This window comes from Ixodes scapularis, unplaced genomic scaffold, assembly GCF_016920785.2.
Source record: "Ixodes scapularis isolate PalLabHiFi unplaced genomic scaffold, ASM1692078v2 PGA_scaffold6__148_contigs__length_123643588, whole genome shotgun sequence".
NCBI classification, from domain to species: Eukaryota; Metazoa; Arthropoda; class Arachnida; order Ixodida; family Ixodidae; genus Ixodes; species Ixodes scapularis.
In genome coordinates this window covers 80,709,834-80,726,667 of record NW_024609881.1, presented here as the reverse complement: position 1 = coordinate 80,726,667, position 16,834 = coordinate 80,709,834, and the positions used below count along the sequence as shown (strand labels likewise).

Here is a 16,834-nt window from a genome sequence, read left to right as displayed (position 1 = left end):
CGCCGCCATGTTTCTGCTTGTGAGAGCAAGCTCCTGCAATTGCAAGCCTAGAAACACTACCTTCCCGTGCATGGTGCACGGGCTTGCCCGACTGGGGCACCAGCGGGGACGCCATGCTTGTAATTGTCCATAGCTTTGAGGTAACGCTTTCACTTCGAACGCAGCGGACCTAGGTTCAATTCCCGCGGGCGGCGGGCGATATTGTCCAAGGATTCGACAGCATCGACGACGGACACCGTACGCCCTACTACGCCAACTACACCATGAACAACTACAACCTCGACAACGGAGGTCATTTTTAGCTGTGTGAAACGCCCATAACAGCTATCACTGTAAAAGGGGACGATACATACGCTCATCTCTGTGTATGCCGTTCCCCTTCTAATTTTTCAGTTTCGGGTTCTCACGTCGTTAAACTCCACGAGTTTATGATACAGGTATGTTGCTTATACAACATAATGTGCCCAGCTGTTCGTGCTGTTTCGTCGCTTTGCTTATTATGAATCCAGGCAAAACATATAACGCAAAGTCCTACTGGTTGTAAGATTGATCTTCCTGCGCACCGCAAGCCTGGAGCACAGCGGAAAATGCGGCCATGTCTTCGGAAGAGCTCAAGCGTCTATTTTTTCTTTGCTCGTCGTCTGTCGTTCTCGACTATGACAAGAACAGCGGAAACTGACGACGGTAAAGACGGACGACCAGGACGATCGAAAAACAACCGCGAGACGAACTACAAGCAGTAAGGAACTATCACAAGGAACGACGACAGACGAGAAACAACGGCGAGAATCAGAGGCAAACGGCGACGAACGATTATGAGCGCCGACTAAAAAAGATGGACGACGATGAGGACGACGAACTACAGGCCTCAAGTATTCCTCTATTTTGTGCGCTAATGGTCCAGAAAAAAAGCCACGACAATGCTCCGCAACAATGCTCACCGTCCACGCAGAGGCACTCGGCGGCCGCGTTGTAGCCGAGTCGCACGGTGAGCCATCCGTAGGGACTGGCGCCCTGCTGGATCTGCCGGTTCTGCTCTTCGAGCCTGTGCAGGCAGTAGAGTTCCACGAGGTCCGTGGTGTCCGCCTTGTGCAGCTTCAGCAGCCGGTCTAGATCCTGATACGGGAGGCTGTGCAGGGACTTGAGCGAGAGGCCCTTGTCCTCCGCGTGGAAGAACTCCAGCAGCACTCCCAGAGACGAGAAGAGCCGCTGGAAGAAGCCCGCCCGCTCCTGCGTCCGAGCGACAATCCCAAAATCAGAAGATTTGCATCTCGCTTTGGGTTTACAACAATGGTTAGAACTAGGAACATCGCGAACCCGTCGAGGTTCGAATTTAACCAGGTCGAAAACGTCGAAATAACATGTGGACGTTTTCGAAATTTAACTTCGTAGAGAAAAGCGGGATCGATGAATGAACTACATGACGTTTAAGTTTTTCAGCTCTTTGTGCTCCTCGTGCATTTGTTTACCCTCCAAATACGTCCGCGTGGTTTTGTTTCCCCTCAAGCTCAACCAATGATCGTGCATGCTTGGCTGCCTCGTCATCATGCGTTCCCTGCAAGTTCTTTATGATTCCCTTTGTTGGACGTTCAGATGCACCAAAGACGCGTTTTGGAACACTTGTTCGCCGTGTAGTCACTAAGGGCTCCAGAAAGAAAGGGTGCTGCAAGTCCTGAGCATAAATTATGGCTCTGCAACCAATGAGATATCGGAACTCGCCGATAAGAACGCCGATGCACGAATCACCAAGCAAGAAGATTGAAATCAACAAGTCATCCCTTGCACTTTTGAAGTTTTCGGTGACTTTAGAGACTGAATAATGCAATCCTTACCATAAACCGGCTGCTCCAAAGGAGTAGATTAGTGCACAAGATCGAAGTAGAATCGAACATGGCTGACCTATATGCCTCAATGAAACATCGGGTGACTTCAAAAGGACTCATGAACGACCTTATTTTAAACTGAATTCCTTGGCGAGAAGATGCTCGCTCGTAATTAAAACGCAAGGAAAACCTACCCGTACCGTATTCTTCCTGTCAATCGATAAATTCCAAATATGGCTTCCACCAAAGCTTTCCTCAAATCAGAGTGAAGATCGTGTTTAGAAAGAAAAAAAGAAGAAACATCGTAAAACTTTTGAGATGCTCACCCCAAGGTTGTTCCTGGCAGTAAGAGTGAGCTCTTGGAGGACCACCCTCCAGACCGCCTCCAGCGTCCGGTAGAAATTGACGCGCATGAGACTCTGGTACAGCGTCTTGAGATTCGTGTCCAGGTAGTCGACTAGAGGTCCAAGTGCCTGTTCCGATGCCCCAGAAGCAAATACTCACTTCACAGCAACCGAAACTGATAGGGAATTATGTCATCGTGAAATTCCATAAAACATTTTACGCATGGACAAGTTTTGAGACACTTTTACGTTATTCCGGTATGGTCGTGAGAGGCCCGGCGATATATGTATTCTAAAGTATAAAAAGTTCCCGAGAAAAGAGACCCTCTTTTTTGGCCCGGATGAATAAACTATACATCGTAGACAGCTCAAACTCTCTGAAAATGTGACACTGGCGGTTGGCAAAGAAGGCGAAAGTTTGAGAACATGACGTTACCTGGATCAAAAGATAACAGAGAAAGACGAAATTTTGCTATGAGCTGGCGTCCGCCTAAGCCTAATATTGTCAAAACATTAAGTCACATTGTAGACACTTGTGGACTCTACATAAATGAAAAACATTTGTGAGCAAGAAAGAGGATATTGTTTTCTTTCTTGCTGACAAGTTTTTTTTTCAATGAAATAGATGCTACAGGTGTCGAGAATGTAATTATTTGCGTTGACTAATATTTAGCTTAGGTACACTGGGGCTCGTCCAGAAATTTCGCTTTTCTCAATTATCTTTTGATACAGATGAATTCACATTATCAAACTTTGGCGTTCTATCTCAACCGTTAGCTTCATATTCTTAAGGTGTTTGAGCTTTCTCCAATGCTATCTGGAAAAGCGCCGTAGTTGTTCCGATCCATAAATCAGGCGATCCTAGTATTGTAAACAACTGCCGTCCCGTTTCGTTACTGTGTTGTTTTTCCAAGGTTTTTGAGATGGTAATACACAAACGTCTGTACGGTTACTACAGCCAAAAAATAAACCCTGAGCAACACAGATTTTTGAAGGGCAAGTCAGTTCAATCTAATCTGTGCTCTTTTTTAGATTATACTGTTCCATTTGTTCGCGACCATGCACAAGTCGATGAAATATATTTCGATACGACGAAGGCCTTCGATAAGGTTGATCACAATATTCTTACCAAACTTGATAGTTATGGTTTGTGTCCAACGTACTGCCATTGGTTTAAAAGTTATCTCTCATGTCGTGAAAATTATGTTCGTGTGTCAGGGCTCATGTCCGATAATTTTTTGTCGCTGGAATTTGGAGCTGGAATTTAACAGGCTTGACCAATCTGCTATAGACATTTTTAGTGACGTGACAACTTTTCAACGTACACTGGAGTCAATCATTAGTGTATAATGTTGAATCTATGTGGCTGTCTGCATTTAATTTCCAATGACGAACTGTGTACCACTATTTAGGCTATGTCCTGTTTGTGGACACAACAAAAATAAAGATTATTATAGTTTACTCACCCGGGCCGAATAACACGCTCCTATTTTCTCGGGAACTCCCTGTATTGTATTATTTAGAGGCTGAATTGAATAGTAAACGTGAACGCATGTGGGGGCTACCTATACCGAACCGCACGTGCACTTCATGCATGCAGCACGCAAGCGCTTAAAGGAAACCAGTACTACTTTCTTTAAAATAAGGGATTATACAATACACGTCAGGAAGAAATACGCCGACATAATAACAACAACAATAATAATAATAATCTTTATTTCCAATTTTCAATGGCGGAGACAAAATAAAAAGCTGCACAAAGCGGCTTGACAAGCTCTCGGCCCCCAGTCTCATTCTACAGCCGCGAATACGCAAGTTACAGAACTAAAAACATTATTAGACCAAAATAAAATATACATCAAATCGCATAATTCATTTATCATTACTTTATCTAATAAAACATCATTCGAGTGAAAAGTATTAAGCAGTTTGGGTAATCTAAAAGATAACATTTTTTTTTTCAAGATTTAAGCGACAACTGGCTACATTCTAGTATTCGTGGTTACGAAATTTATATTTGGAAACACGTTGGGAAAAACCAGCGAATTATGCCATATAGGTATTGTTATTGAGCAGTTCGTTTTTATATATTATAGAAAGCCTATAAATATATATGTTATAGATGCTTATTATTTTATACATTCTAAACAATGTTTCAGTATGCGAGTAAAAAGGCACATTAGAAATATTACGTACTATTCGTTTTTGAAGTGTGTCATTATCTTAACTTATGTTGCCGTGGTAGTACCCGAAACCAGATCACAGTAAGTTAAATGAGAAATAAATAGAGATTTATATAGTAATACTTTGACTGACTCTTGAAGTATACAACGGTTCCTACATAAGAGACCTAGACTCCTTGCTAATTTATTGTTTAAATGCTCAATGTGGTCATCCCAAGACATTGTTCGTGACAACTCCAAGAGTTTTGGAAGATTCAATGTTGACTGAATTTGACATGTACTACCTAACGAAGGTAGAACTTTATTTTTCGGCCTGCATATCAGTGCTTTTGTTTCAGTGGTATTTATGGACAGATAGTAACTATCTGTCCTTAAGTCTAATTTATGTAATACTGTGTTAGCATGGATATAAGTTTATGCGCTTCGTCAGCTAAAAAAAAAAAAAGTTGTATAACGAATTTTGTGGTCTGGTGAGTATTTAAAATATCGCTGGCATAACCATTAAAAATTAAAGGTCCTAAAATACTGCCCTGAGGTACGCCCGATAATACAGGTTATATTTCTGGAATTCAAATTATTACAACACACGTATTGTTTGCGGTTTCCAAGGCAGGATTGAAGAATAAATAAAGCTTGTCCGCGAAGTACGTAAGGTTTGCATTTTTTTCAACATCGAATCATGATCTAAAAATCCAAAAGCCTTAGTAAAGTCAACAGAAATCCCGAGTACTCATTTCCGTTCTTCGAGATTTCTCAAATTAAACACTTTCTCTTCAAGTAAGGAAAGTTCTGTTGACTTATGCTTTCTAAAACGAAACTGGGCCTTCGAAATGATATTGTGCTTATACAAAAAAAATCAGACAAGTGGAAGATTTGACAAGCGGGACACAAGATGCCCGACAATCATTCGCAGGCTAGAAATATAATTCATCGTGTTGTCCTAACATCAACGCAATCAATGTTACGGTACGCAGCCAGATCCAAAACAAAAACACACACACACACGAAACCATAAAGAACTAAATACAAGCACTGATTCAAAAGATTTCGATTCGGCTTTATAGAACATACGACCGAGACGTCGTTAATTACAAAAACCCCATCTCAATAGTTCTTCCCTCATTGTTGATACTTCAGGCTGGCAAATATGCACAATTAGCGTTAAATAAAGAATTTAAGCCGCCACTCGCATAAACGTGCTCGCGGAGTTTAACCTTTCCCCGTGTTAGGAGAAGATATGACGCAGAACTTAATGTAACAGATGAACGGAAGCGCTCTATATAGCATCGCCTTAACACTGAATAGGATATAAAATTTATAATTTTTTTTTTAAATACTGCTAGAATATTTCATTTTCGCGAAGGAACGGATCGAGATGAAGTCCCTAGCAAGCTTTTAATTTTCCGAGTATCGATATTGGTACTGTTTTAAATTGGAACGATTTTACGTACTGTAAAATGTGTTGATATCGTCTAATCTACTGCACAAGCGGATCCTAAAAGAAGCTCTAGATTTATTTGTCTGCTGCTTTGTTTTTAACTGCAAGGGTCTTGTAACCAATCATCGCTGGACAGGGGACATGCAGGTATACAAACGCGCGGCTGTAATATCATGTCGCCGAGGTAGCAGTGCTCCCGCGGGCGCACATGCTTCGTTTCACGCGAATCTGGTCTTCGTGCACGCAGAGTGCCCGCTCTGGACAAACGCTGACTTGTTTGTACAGAGTGCGTCGGTCTATACCCCTAGAAACAAATAAAACGCTAAGAGCTGTCTATGAAAGCAAACGATGTATTGGCTATATTTGTTTAATTATTAGGAAAGAAACCCATCGTTTGCCGGTGTTTGACACATGGTGTATACTCACACTGTCAGCGTCAAGCCTCTCTGGAGCCCACGCCAAGTGGAAGAGGAACTTCTTAATTTCCGGACGCATCTGGCAGAGCACAATAATACCCATTAAGAAGTTAAAAAGAAAAACAAATCACAAGAAACGATCAGTGAACACCCCTTATATAGTGTACCTTGCTTCAAGGAATCCGCGTTATGATATTCAGGTCAACAGAACTCAATTCCTCGAGACGAGGAGGGGTGCAACTCTATTAAACCAATATTTGGCCGCCAACCTGAATGTGAGGCATTCCTTGGTGCTTACTAGCCAAACCCTTCCTCGGTGTAGTGAATAGGATAATACGACAATATTTTCCCTCCGGCTAAACAAGTATAAACACTTTTACCGTACCTCACTAAATCATGAAGTAGGAATCAGTTCTTGGTTTACTCGAGCTGGTGTTTGCATGGGAAGCTTTTATCAGACTCCCATTCCTTTCCTCCTCGACTGACCATACTCTCATGTCTGCTTCTTATAAACATAGCACGCAAATATACAATGTGTATTCTTCTAACAGTGAACTTTGTTTGTAGGGGGCACTGGGTATAAATAAATATATTGCTTCGGAATAACGCTATCCACAGCGGCGGACGTCGCATAGAGAGTGCGAAGTGATAATTAAAAACTTAATTACACGTTGAAATATTCCCTTCAGTTGGCACATTTTAATTAGAAATGTGCAGCATGTGGCAAATATATGCAATAGCAGTTTCTAGAATTCAAAGAACTGAATTCTTCTAAGCGCTATTTTCTGGCGGAGGTATTCTGCGTAGCGTGCACCATACCGAAACTAACAAACAGAAACAAAAAATGAGCGCCGAAGTTTACATGCCTGAAGAGAGAGAGAGAGAGCAGAGTACTGGGTAGGAGATCGAACCATAGGGGGCGCTCTGACCCGCTTGTTTCCCCAGACCCTTAGTGTTTACTCAACACAAGGTCTGTGCACATGCCCACAGGCCTTATGGTCATGTCCATGTCATCTTCTACAATAGAGCGCGGGGCACAGTGTAATGTAAGAAATACTAACAATCGACGAAGTGACGAGAAGTGCCGGATCTACCCCGAAAGCAGTCGTCAGATTCATTAAAACTTTGGTTTGGGCTAGTTGATCCATGGTAGGTATTAGGTTTATAAACACTAACTTTTGAAAGACCGTTCAATGCTCCTGGACAACTCACTTCCGGGTACGACCTCCGCCATACTTTTTGCGTCTAGTTTCGGTACCTCGTCTGCTCACGACATTTGTTGTCCGAGTTCTAACACCTCCTATGATTATACACTTTCCCGACGGGCACCACAACTGTAAATGAAACGTGCCAACTAAAATTATTATTTCAGAAGGTAATTAGTACATTTCAGCTAATTTATTTTCTAATTGACACATTGCACTCATAACCTGTGACACTGCGTTCGATAGCTTTATTCTGCAGAAAAAAAAAATATTTGTTTTCAGTGTTCCTCTCTACATTATTTTCCATTTTCGAGGGAAACCACCCTCTGTATGTTTTTAGGCGAGGCAATTCAATGCGGTGACAAGATATTCCCATTATACCTTTACTACGAAGTGCTGTAGTATTTGTACATAAAAATTCAAACCCAAACAAGATAAAAGTTTGGCTACACCGAGTGCTGAAAGCCTTTTAACGAAACAAACAAAGAAATTATTCGGAAGTTTTAGAATAACGTACGCAAATTTAGCGAACGCTAGCGTTAAATTTAGCGCTTGTATTAGCGCACGAGACGCAAGAGAGTTTCAGAATAGCGTTTCTCCGCCGCGACACAAAAGCCCAAGCAGCTCGAGCTTGCGACGCCACCAAGATACAGTCACAATTTTTATTTCACACACGAAATGCTGTAACTTTAGAAACAAACAAGCTTTTGGTTCAGAGTACTATTGTAGATTTGTTTAAACCTGAGAATGCGACGCAAGCGGTTGACCGGCCGTGTCCGCTTGCGTCTCCTCGGCAAAAGAGGTCTCGTGTACTGACCTTCGCACATCGTACCTTAGCCGAGAAATGTTCGCGCGTCGCAAGCATCAAGTTGCCGGGGATCGTTGCCAAACCGAGTACAATGTCGTCCCGTATTGAAACTCGCAGTCGCGAGGATGCCGCCGACGTCGCACTCACGACGCCGCCAAAGCAGCCGCCGACATAATCCTGGAAGCCGCCATTTTTTTAACTCTGCTCGTCTTGGCTTTAGCCAACTTCATCACGAATCCTTCTTGGAGAAGCGCAAAGACTCTTTGCGTACGCACGCTATTTCCGAGAAATAGCGCACGCTAAAATTGCGCACGCAAAGCGCAAAACCTGGTTTGCGTTCGGAGCATGCGCAGTGGCCACGACGCTATTCTTTGCGTACGCAAAGCTTGAGCGTGCGCTATTCTAAAACTCCCTATTATCTTTTGGCGCGAGATAATATGCTTTTCCGGAATTACCCAATACTAAGCAGAAAGGTACCGCAAATTTCTTGGGGAGTAGCGAAACACAAAAGAACTGACACTGCACTGATAGATCATCCCGTTCATCTCCCCCAAGTAACGGTTACTTAGGAATGGTTCAGATCTTCTCGTCCGAATATGGCCAATTTGTTACGATTCGTTGATCTCGTAACGCAATATGACGCGTCTTCCGGATCTCGGTTGCCACAGGCAATTACCTCGTCATAAGCGATCGCATGCGGTCGTTACGCAGTCGATCTGAACCAGTCTCAAGAGTGTCAGAAGCAACGGAGTCGACTTTGGATTACGCCTTTCCAAGACAGAGACAAAAGACAAAAATAGTCCTTCTACTATTTGTGGGGAGTAATTCGGAACAACTCGGAGACACGCTCTTTCCGGGAGAGACTGGGCAGAAGAGCGTGAGAGGAAACGAAGAGAAGAACACCGGAAAATGGTTTTCTGCACGGCAGAAGACGCCTCTGTAGGTCGAATTTCGAGCGCTTCAGCACCACTGCATATAGATAACAAGTATGCCACTCGTTCCATTACCTTTTCCGAAAGTCCCGCGATGATTGTGAGAATCTTGTGGACGACGTCCTCTTCGGCGCCGTGCAGCAGGCCCTGGAAGGCGGCCCTGCACTTGTCGGCCTGCCGGTCCCCTTCCGAGACCTCGATGGCACCCACGATGTGGTCCAGGTCTAGTTCCTCGTGCAGGGGACGCAGGGCACGCCGCACGTGCTCCATGTTGTTGATCACGATGCACACCTTGGGTGTCAGGAGAAAGGCACACAAAGGCAGACTATGCTACAACGGCTAAACAAACCGCGTGGCTAAAACGCGTTCTTTTTTTCTTTTTTTTTTTATGTGGGGGGACAATGATTACGACGTTTCAGCAGCTTCTTGCCCCTGCGCACATTGTATTTTGTAGATCTAATCAGATAATCAACTTCGCCGTTCGTTAGGATCCTAATGTTCGACGTGATTGGCTGCCTCTGAGTTCTACGGGGAAAGGAACTCGCAGGCTTCAACGAACGCCAAACTACTTTGCCACTAACGCCTTGAAGTAAGCCCGTATTAAGCCTAGCTAAGGATTGCTAAGGTTGTGACAAGCTAAGAGTTTCTCTGACGCACTACCTAGGGTTCGTTTCATTTTAAGTCAGAGCGCAGCTGATGCTGAAGGAGCGTTGAGGGAATCGTACCTCCTCCGAGACGTCGAACTGTCCTTCTTCGTCGTAGTAGCCGGCGTTGAGCAGCTTCTGATGGCACAGGTTGGCATAGAACATGGCGCCGTCGCAAACGGCCTACGAGAACCAAACACTTCGTCAAGCATCCTGGTTGGCCTTGAAGGGAGAAAGCCTGTACATTACCTCTAATATCTTGAAGACAAAGGGGTAAGAGCCTTGAAGATCCGGCCACGCTAGCTGCCTCCAGAACTCCTTGATCTACGGAGCCAGAATAGACAGTTTGTTTTAACTAAAGCCGTCTAAGAATTAATACACACAGGAATTATTGCAATCACTATACGTTCTGATGTTGTGTGTCTAGCATAATTCTTAAAAGCGTAACAGTTCACTCATGTCGCACCAACATAATCAACTCAACATTATCGCAATGAGAAACATATGCTGATAAAAGGTGACCACACAAAAAAACAAACAAAAAAAAAACGTTATTCTCAATTGACGACTGCATTAAAGCTGTTGCTTTCATTCTTCTATATTGAAAAAAAGTAATTGTATAATAAACATATCAAAACTTACATTGTATAAGGCGCATATATGTTGTTGTATGATTGAATATATTCACATGGGTTTATTGGACACATTCAGATATTACTTCGTCACTAGGGTTCTTAGTTTACTGGGGCAGTAACTGTGCCCATCTGAGATTAGACATATGCAGAATATAGAGGCCAATGGAAACGAGCCGAGATATTACTACGATTTTGATTCATTTATCGTCACTCACCTGAACAAAACACGTCGTGGTGTCTACCGCAGAAGTGCTGTGTTGCACGAACGAGTCGACAAACTTGATCTGTACGAGCGCAACGGGGAAAGGTGTTAGAGATAGTTTTCACACAGCATGGCCTCCACCATTAACCAAGTGCTGCCAAACACACAACTTGTGCACCCGGTGTTCCACCACCTTTTTAAAACGGCATTCGACACTACAACGCCATTTACGAACCAAACACATAACGTGCTCTTCACCATGAGGAGTAGAGTGGTTTCCACTTAAAGGTACGTATCTGGTAGTCATCAAAGATTTGCCATCCCGCAAAAAACAAAATGGCATCAGTGGCTTTAAGAAAAACCACTTTACCGCCTCATACTGCCACAGGTGCTGGAATACTCCGCCAACCCGGGTAGCACAGACAATGACAACATGATTTCGGTATACCGACCACCACTGTTGCATTCGAACAGCTCCGTGTGCTGTGAACATTGAATCACAACAACGTGTGCATCACGGATTCTGTGAATTTAACCGTCCAAGAATCAGTGCGCCCAAAGCATGTCAATCGGTCGACCATAGGCAAATGACTTTTGTAGATTCTAACCATTCGTTCCTTAATATCAAAAGTGCAAAAAAGTCTCTAACCTCATACTTTTAAATAGTACTTTGAGGAGGGTTATTGCACAGTCCCTCAAGTAACTGGAAGCTAAAAGTGACAACTAAAGCTGATGGCTAAAACTGGGCCCAACGGAAATAGGGCTGTTGTTGCAGCGTAATTTTAAGTGCTTTAATTACGATTTACACGTTACGAAGTGCGCAACAATGCGCTTGAAAAATGATAGTTTTATTTTTATGCCAAAAAAATATGATTCCCAAAGGAAATGGGTTTTTCTCCAGAAGATATTCTTCTTGTTTTCAAAACCGCGGTTAATAGTAGAAACATTACGGCCAATCGCCCGAAAACATTGCACAGTTGGCTCAATAATTCAAGTCAAACTAAAATCAAAACCTTGTCATTTGCCTTCAGTTTCTGCGCTACCGAAGTTGAGCCTTCGATCATTATATACTGTCCACAGGGACATCAAACGGATACCCACGTCAAGCACCGACCAATTCCCCCTAAAAAGACACGCCGACGTCCCTCTTTTCCGTGCTCTCTCTCTGTGATTCCCGCATTCAACCTGCTAGCCACAAAAGAAGAAGCACTTGCACCAAAACATACTACGACGTATGCGAGCAAGGTGCAAAGACATTAAGATCCCCAGACGTTCACCGAATGAGCCACAAGGACAGTTCGACCCATGCAGACGGCCAGGCAGTTACACTACACTGCACGGAACACATCTCTGACAGGTGTGACCGACAACGTCTTTATTCTTTCCGTTCAATTTTCGGCCTGTGATGTCAGCATATATTTAAACCTCGGATAGTTGCGACACCTTGGTGGCTCATAGAAGCACCGGCGCGTTCGGCGGCGGATGCGAAAGACGACGAATGCATGTTGGGCTGTTCGCAGATCCATTGGCGTGCATTTCATCCCATTTCCTCGGTTATACGTTTCGGTCGCAAGGCCGCGCAAGTTTTCGCCGCGCACTTGAATTGGAGCTAGGCTCCACGCTTCTTTCATTCACGTCTTTTCCGCTGGGTGGCGTCGCTTTCTTTGCAACGGCAAATAGCCAACTCTGGAGCCTGCCAGTTGAGAGACTGGGTTGGAACATAGACACGGACTAAGGTCATCCCACTCAGCCTAAGATATCAGATGGCGCACCTTCTAGAAAGATCGAGAGAGGAAACTCTTCTAAGGGTATGCAGCTTGTGTTGAATAGCAAATACCAGATCTGTTTCAATAAACGTACGACTCATGGCTGAGATGTTGTTTGCCCGCAAAAGACGAGTCACTCGCTAGGTGCAGCTTCGACCAACCTGTGATGAGCCCACTGCTTGCAGGGAAAGGTGGGAGATCACGGCCGTTTGTGTCTTGTGCGCAGACAACGAGTACCGCAATGACCACGCCATGTTTTAGAAAAGCCAACCTTTCCAGCGCCTACCACTTCGGTAAGAAATGCTGAGTCACTGAGCCGCGGACGCGTGCGCGGCCTCTAATATTTCGAAGAAGTGAGCTACTGCGATCGTTCAGATTGCATTCAACAACAGCCCAGCAGAAAATCATGGTAGCGTGCAGAAGACGATTGTTGTTATGGTTCCTATTTTAGTACGGAATCGTCACGAGGCAGCAGGCTACGACTTAAGTCACTTCTGCAACCTTTCGTTTGCCGCGCCGCAGCTTGTAAGACCACTCGCCAGCGTCGCAACGATCCGAGACGCTTGCTCGTGTGACGCAATTTGTCTACTTTCCACAGGGACTTCCTCTCCCGGAAGTCAAATATCGACGCCAAGAAGAACACACCAGTCGGAGAGGCGGTCCGGCAGAGCAGTTACACGCATAAACGTCCACGGGAACAGTACCTTCTTTCTAGTCTGAAAATAACCTGCAGGCATCTGCGGTCCAAGGGGAAGGAGGAAGGGATGAAGAGAAAGCATGGGTGAAAGGGGCAGCAAGGAAAAAGCGTGCTTGCAGCGAGGTGGGAGGCAAACGTGAACGGATTGCTTCCGGTTAGCACCCCCAAGAATAGCCGGCTTTGAATAACCAACTCACCCTTTTTTTTTTCTCTCTCTCTTGGTCGTTTTGCATGCGATTTCTTTTGCAAAGAACGCGGCAGCATTTCATTGCGTTGAAGATTTTATAATGAAAAGCTCATTTATACAGCCCATCTCTGACGTCACATCAAGGCTGTAGAACAGGGCATGGGCAGGTGCTAGGCTCTTTAACAAACGGGATTTGCGCATGTGAATAACCGCAGCTTTCGCTTTTGGGGGGAGAGCTGCATTCATTAAGACAATGAGTTGTCGTAGTATATACAACCACCATTGCAACAAAATAAGCTGTTTGCGCGAAGCGTTACCAGTAAACGCATTACTAGCTCGATCACTAGAAATGTCGTTTGAATAGGGAAAGTAAGCAAAAAGCAACAAACGTACCCATCTATTCTTTGACGTAAGTAATATCCCTAGTCATCGCCCACCCCCTGCCACTTGAAATTCGTATAAAAAAGTTGGGTGAGCCATGTCTCGTAGTAAATAGAGTCAAAAATAATTCTAACAAAAATGAGAGATAGTCAACGAGCCACAACCAGCGGGCGAGCGAGCGGGCGAAGGACGCGACGAAGTTTGAAGCTGGGGAAGCGGGAAAACCGGCGATCGCGTTGGCAAATACTTTGGCGTTGCGCCAAGTCGAGCGCCTTGTCAGTCACAAGGAGCAGGCTCTTCTGCAACTTCCTTGTTTCGTCCGTACATGCGTGCGTCCGTGCACCGTGTGCTATCAACGCGAACTGAGGCGATGGCGTTGCTGCGTGGCGTGGAAGGCACTACGATAACACGGAGCTCGAAATGGGACGCTTCGGAAACATCCCCAAGCGTCTCACGGGTTCACTAACCGACCCGACCTCACCAACCGCGGTCGCGACGTTCCGGGAGGAAGAACTGGTTCGCGGTGACCTCATTTCGACTGAGACGTACTGTACGGAGTCGCTTACAGATATGACAAAAAAGGAAGCATCTCTGAACTTACATTCCGAGGTTACATTCCAAAATATGAGGCGTTCGCTGCCCTCGTGATCCCTCGATGGGTTATTTTTTGTGTTATCTTTCCGATTTCTTTTTTGTCCGAACAAACTTCTTTTGTAAGCAAAACAAAACTTTATTCTGTTACGTCCGCCGTGTTCCTTTCGCAAGAATGTGCGAAAAGGGAAAGACGAGGTCGCGGAAATAGGGGAGGACATGAGTAAACAAAGTGAAGCGTCTTTCCCCTTTCGTTTTACTTCGTCGCGGATTTTCTTCAACCGCACCGTCCGCGGTCGCGACACTTGGTGAGGATGAATGTTTCGCGTTAGTATATTTGTACGAGTGGGCGATCATTCGATGTTTTTTTTTCTTTTAATCGACATCTGCCCAAAAAGTGGGGTGGGCGATGATACGGGACATTACAGTGGGTACATTTAGTCCAGTTAAGAGCAATTATAGCAGTTTATAAAATAAATACCTAGGCAATCATGGCCTGTGCAATCGACTTGTGACGTCAGCATACTACGACCGGGTACGGGCATAGCCTGGACACGACCGTTGCGTGAGCGTTCGACTGCGACTCGCTGTCAATCAGTGCTTCGGCGAACGCTGGGCGACCAATCGTTGCGACTGAGCCGTCGTGATTTGGCGACGTTACACGAAGAAAGAGGAGGCGGTGAACTGGCTCTCATTGGCTATTCGGTGCTCGTGTCCGCCTATGCCGCCACCTGATTGGCCGTAGAGCGATAATAAGGTGCGCGGCCACTTACCACGCCTTGCGGTTATTAAGCTCTCCGCGACCATAGTTTGCACAGAGTACACTGCTCGTACCGGTTAGGTATTTACATGGTACAACACCAAGCTATGCGCTCAAACAACATTGCAAGCAGAATTCAGCAACCCGCAAAAGCTGTGAGGACTGACTTGCCGCGTGTTTGGCATTTTATGTCACTCTGCTCTCTGGCGCGTGCATTGAGCACGGCTGAAGAGTGTACACACACAGGCCGCACCGTCAACTGTGAGTTCAAGCGGCACCCAACGCATGCGTCGAACGGGCAGCACCGCTTCGCTTCCAAGCTCTCCAAGTAATGCCTCTCAGCGGAAGCAAGTGGACGCAAGCGATTATGCAGAGACGCGGCAGTGGAATCAGCAAGATGGCAGCACGGCCACAGCAAACGTAAGCGACTCACCTTCTGCGGAAGCATGAGGGGTTAGACAAAAAAGACGAGCAAGGGTCAACTTGTAGCAGCTATCAACTATTGCAATGAAGCAAAAACCTATAGCGGACATAACATAATAAATATCAAAATAAATCCCAAAGTCTTTTTTTTTTTTGTTTGTAGGAATAACATCAAGGTCTCATTCTTAAAAGCGCCAGAGATCTAACGATTCCCGAGAAGATTTAAGGCCGGTTAAGACAGTTTCCCTTGAGCGTAGCCAACAGCGTGAGCTCCATTGGTGACGTTCGGTACGAGAGGGTTGCTATTTAAACCGGAGTTCGCGGAACGCATCATAGTGGAACGCAACGAGTCGTATAACACAACTGGTCACATGCTCAAACACAAATGTCTTAACCAGCCTTTAACTCCTTGAGTTCAGCTTGACTGATCTTGGAACCTTAGGCCTGATGCCAAAAAGAAGCTGCCATTTACAAATACAAAAGGTGTTTTGTGAAAAGAACTACGAGAAAGTATAATTTAAATTGTGTTTAATGGCTTACGATGCATTTGTCTGCTCAATGTTTTCGCAATACGGTCTTCTAGTTTTTTTAATCAAACTTTCAGCGGGTCGTGTTAATTGTCAGGCGGAATATGGTACATTGCTCGATATAAGTTACAGTAGTATTAATCAGAATTTATTCAGAGACTTTAGCGTTTTGTGTACACCTAACATGAAAGTGTTTCGAATTTCACATGTTAGCAAATCATGAAGAAAAACAGCAAAAACTTCTCGACATTCGTTCCCTAATCACAATGTACATACAACACTATTTTACAATCGTCACTTAATATTCAATTTATTTAAAGAAACTTAAATTTGAGCACGCAAAATGCAATCTTAAATCTCGTTTGAAGTTTTTCGCAATGGGAAACTTTCCTCACGCCAACAAAGGTTCGATATTTTTGCAGGCACAACGAACAACAAAACGCGTTTGAATTTGCTTATATTTTTTTACACCTAAACTTTTTCAAAAGAATTTAACATTGGTAAGATGCACCGTAAAGGGTTGCGTGAGCTTCCTGTGACGCTGATAATCTTATATTATCCATTTAAAACAGTAGCACGGCCACGACATCGATTGAAATCTATAGTAAGCTAAAAACCAAGCGTAAACAAATGATAAGAGTGCTGGTAACTAAATAGTATTGATAAATAATTGTCCTAATTAACTCTATATTTCACACCATATGTGGTTTTCTAAAATACCTCCTTTACCGGAAAATACAGACGCATCATTCATGAGCAAGACCTAAACATCTGCTTCGCCGCAGAACGTACGGACGACCAGTAATTGAGGTGGACGGAATGGGCTAAGTAAACAATGAAACACACGATAAATTTTGTTCCCGGAACCGGGA

General features: G+C 44.4%; 1 protein-coding gene across 2 annotated transcripts in view; it reads right to left on the bottom strand.

The window, feature by feature from the left end:
* Positions 1–16,834, bottom strand: part of LOC8051575 (BAI1-associated protein 3) — a 331,413-nt gene that overhangs the window by 9,699 nt on the left and 304,880 nt on the right. For both annotated transcript variants that reach the window (XM_040220141.3, XM_040220142.3), the window contains 7 exons: positions 10,644–10,712; positions 10,043–10,117; positions 9,875–9,976; positions 9,225–9,440; positions 6,215–6,283; positions 2,150–2,296; positions 942–1,230 (listed from right to left, as the gene is read on the bottom strand). In XM_040220141.3, the coding sequence (XP_040076075.1) occupies positions 942–1,230; positions 2,150–2,296; positions 6,215–6,283; positions 9,225–9,440; positions 9,875–9,976; positions 10,043–10,117; positions 10,644–10,712 (967 nt within the window). The remainder of the gene's footprint in view (positions 1–941; positions 1,231–2,149; positions 2,297–6,214; positions 6,284–9,224; positions 9,441–9,874; positions 9,977–10,042; positions 10,118–10,643; positions 10,713–16,834) is intronic.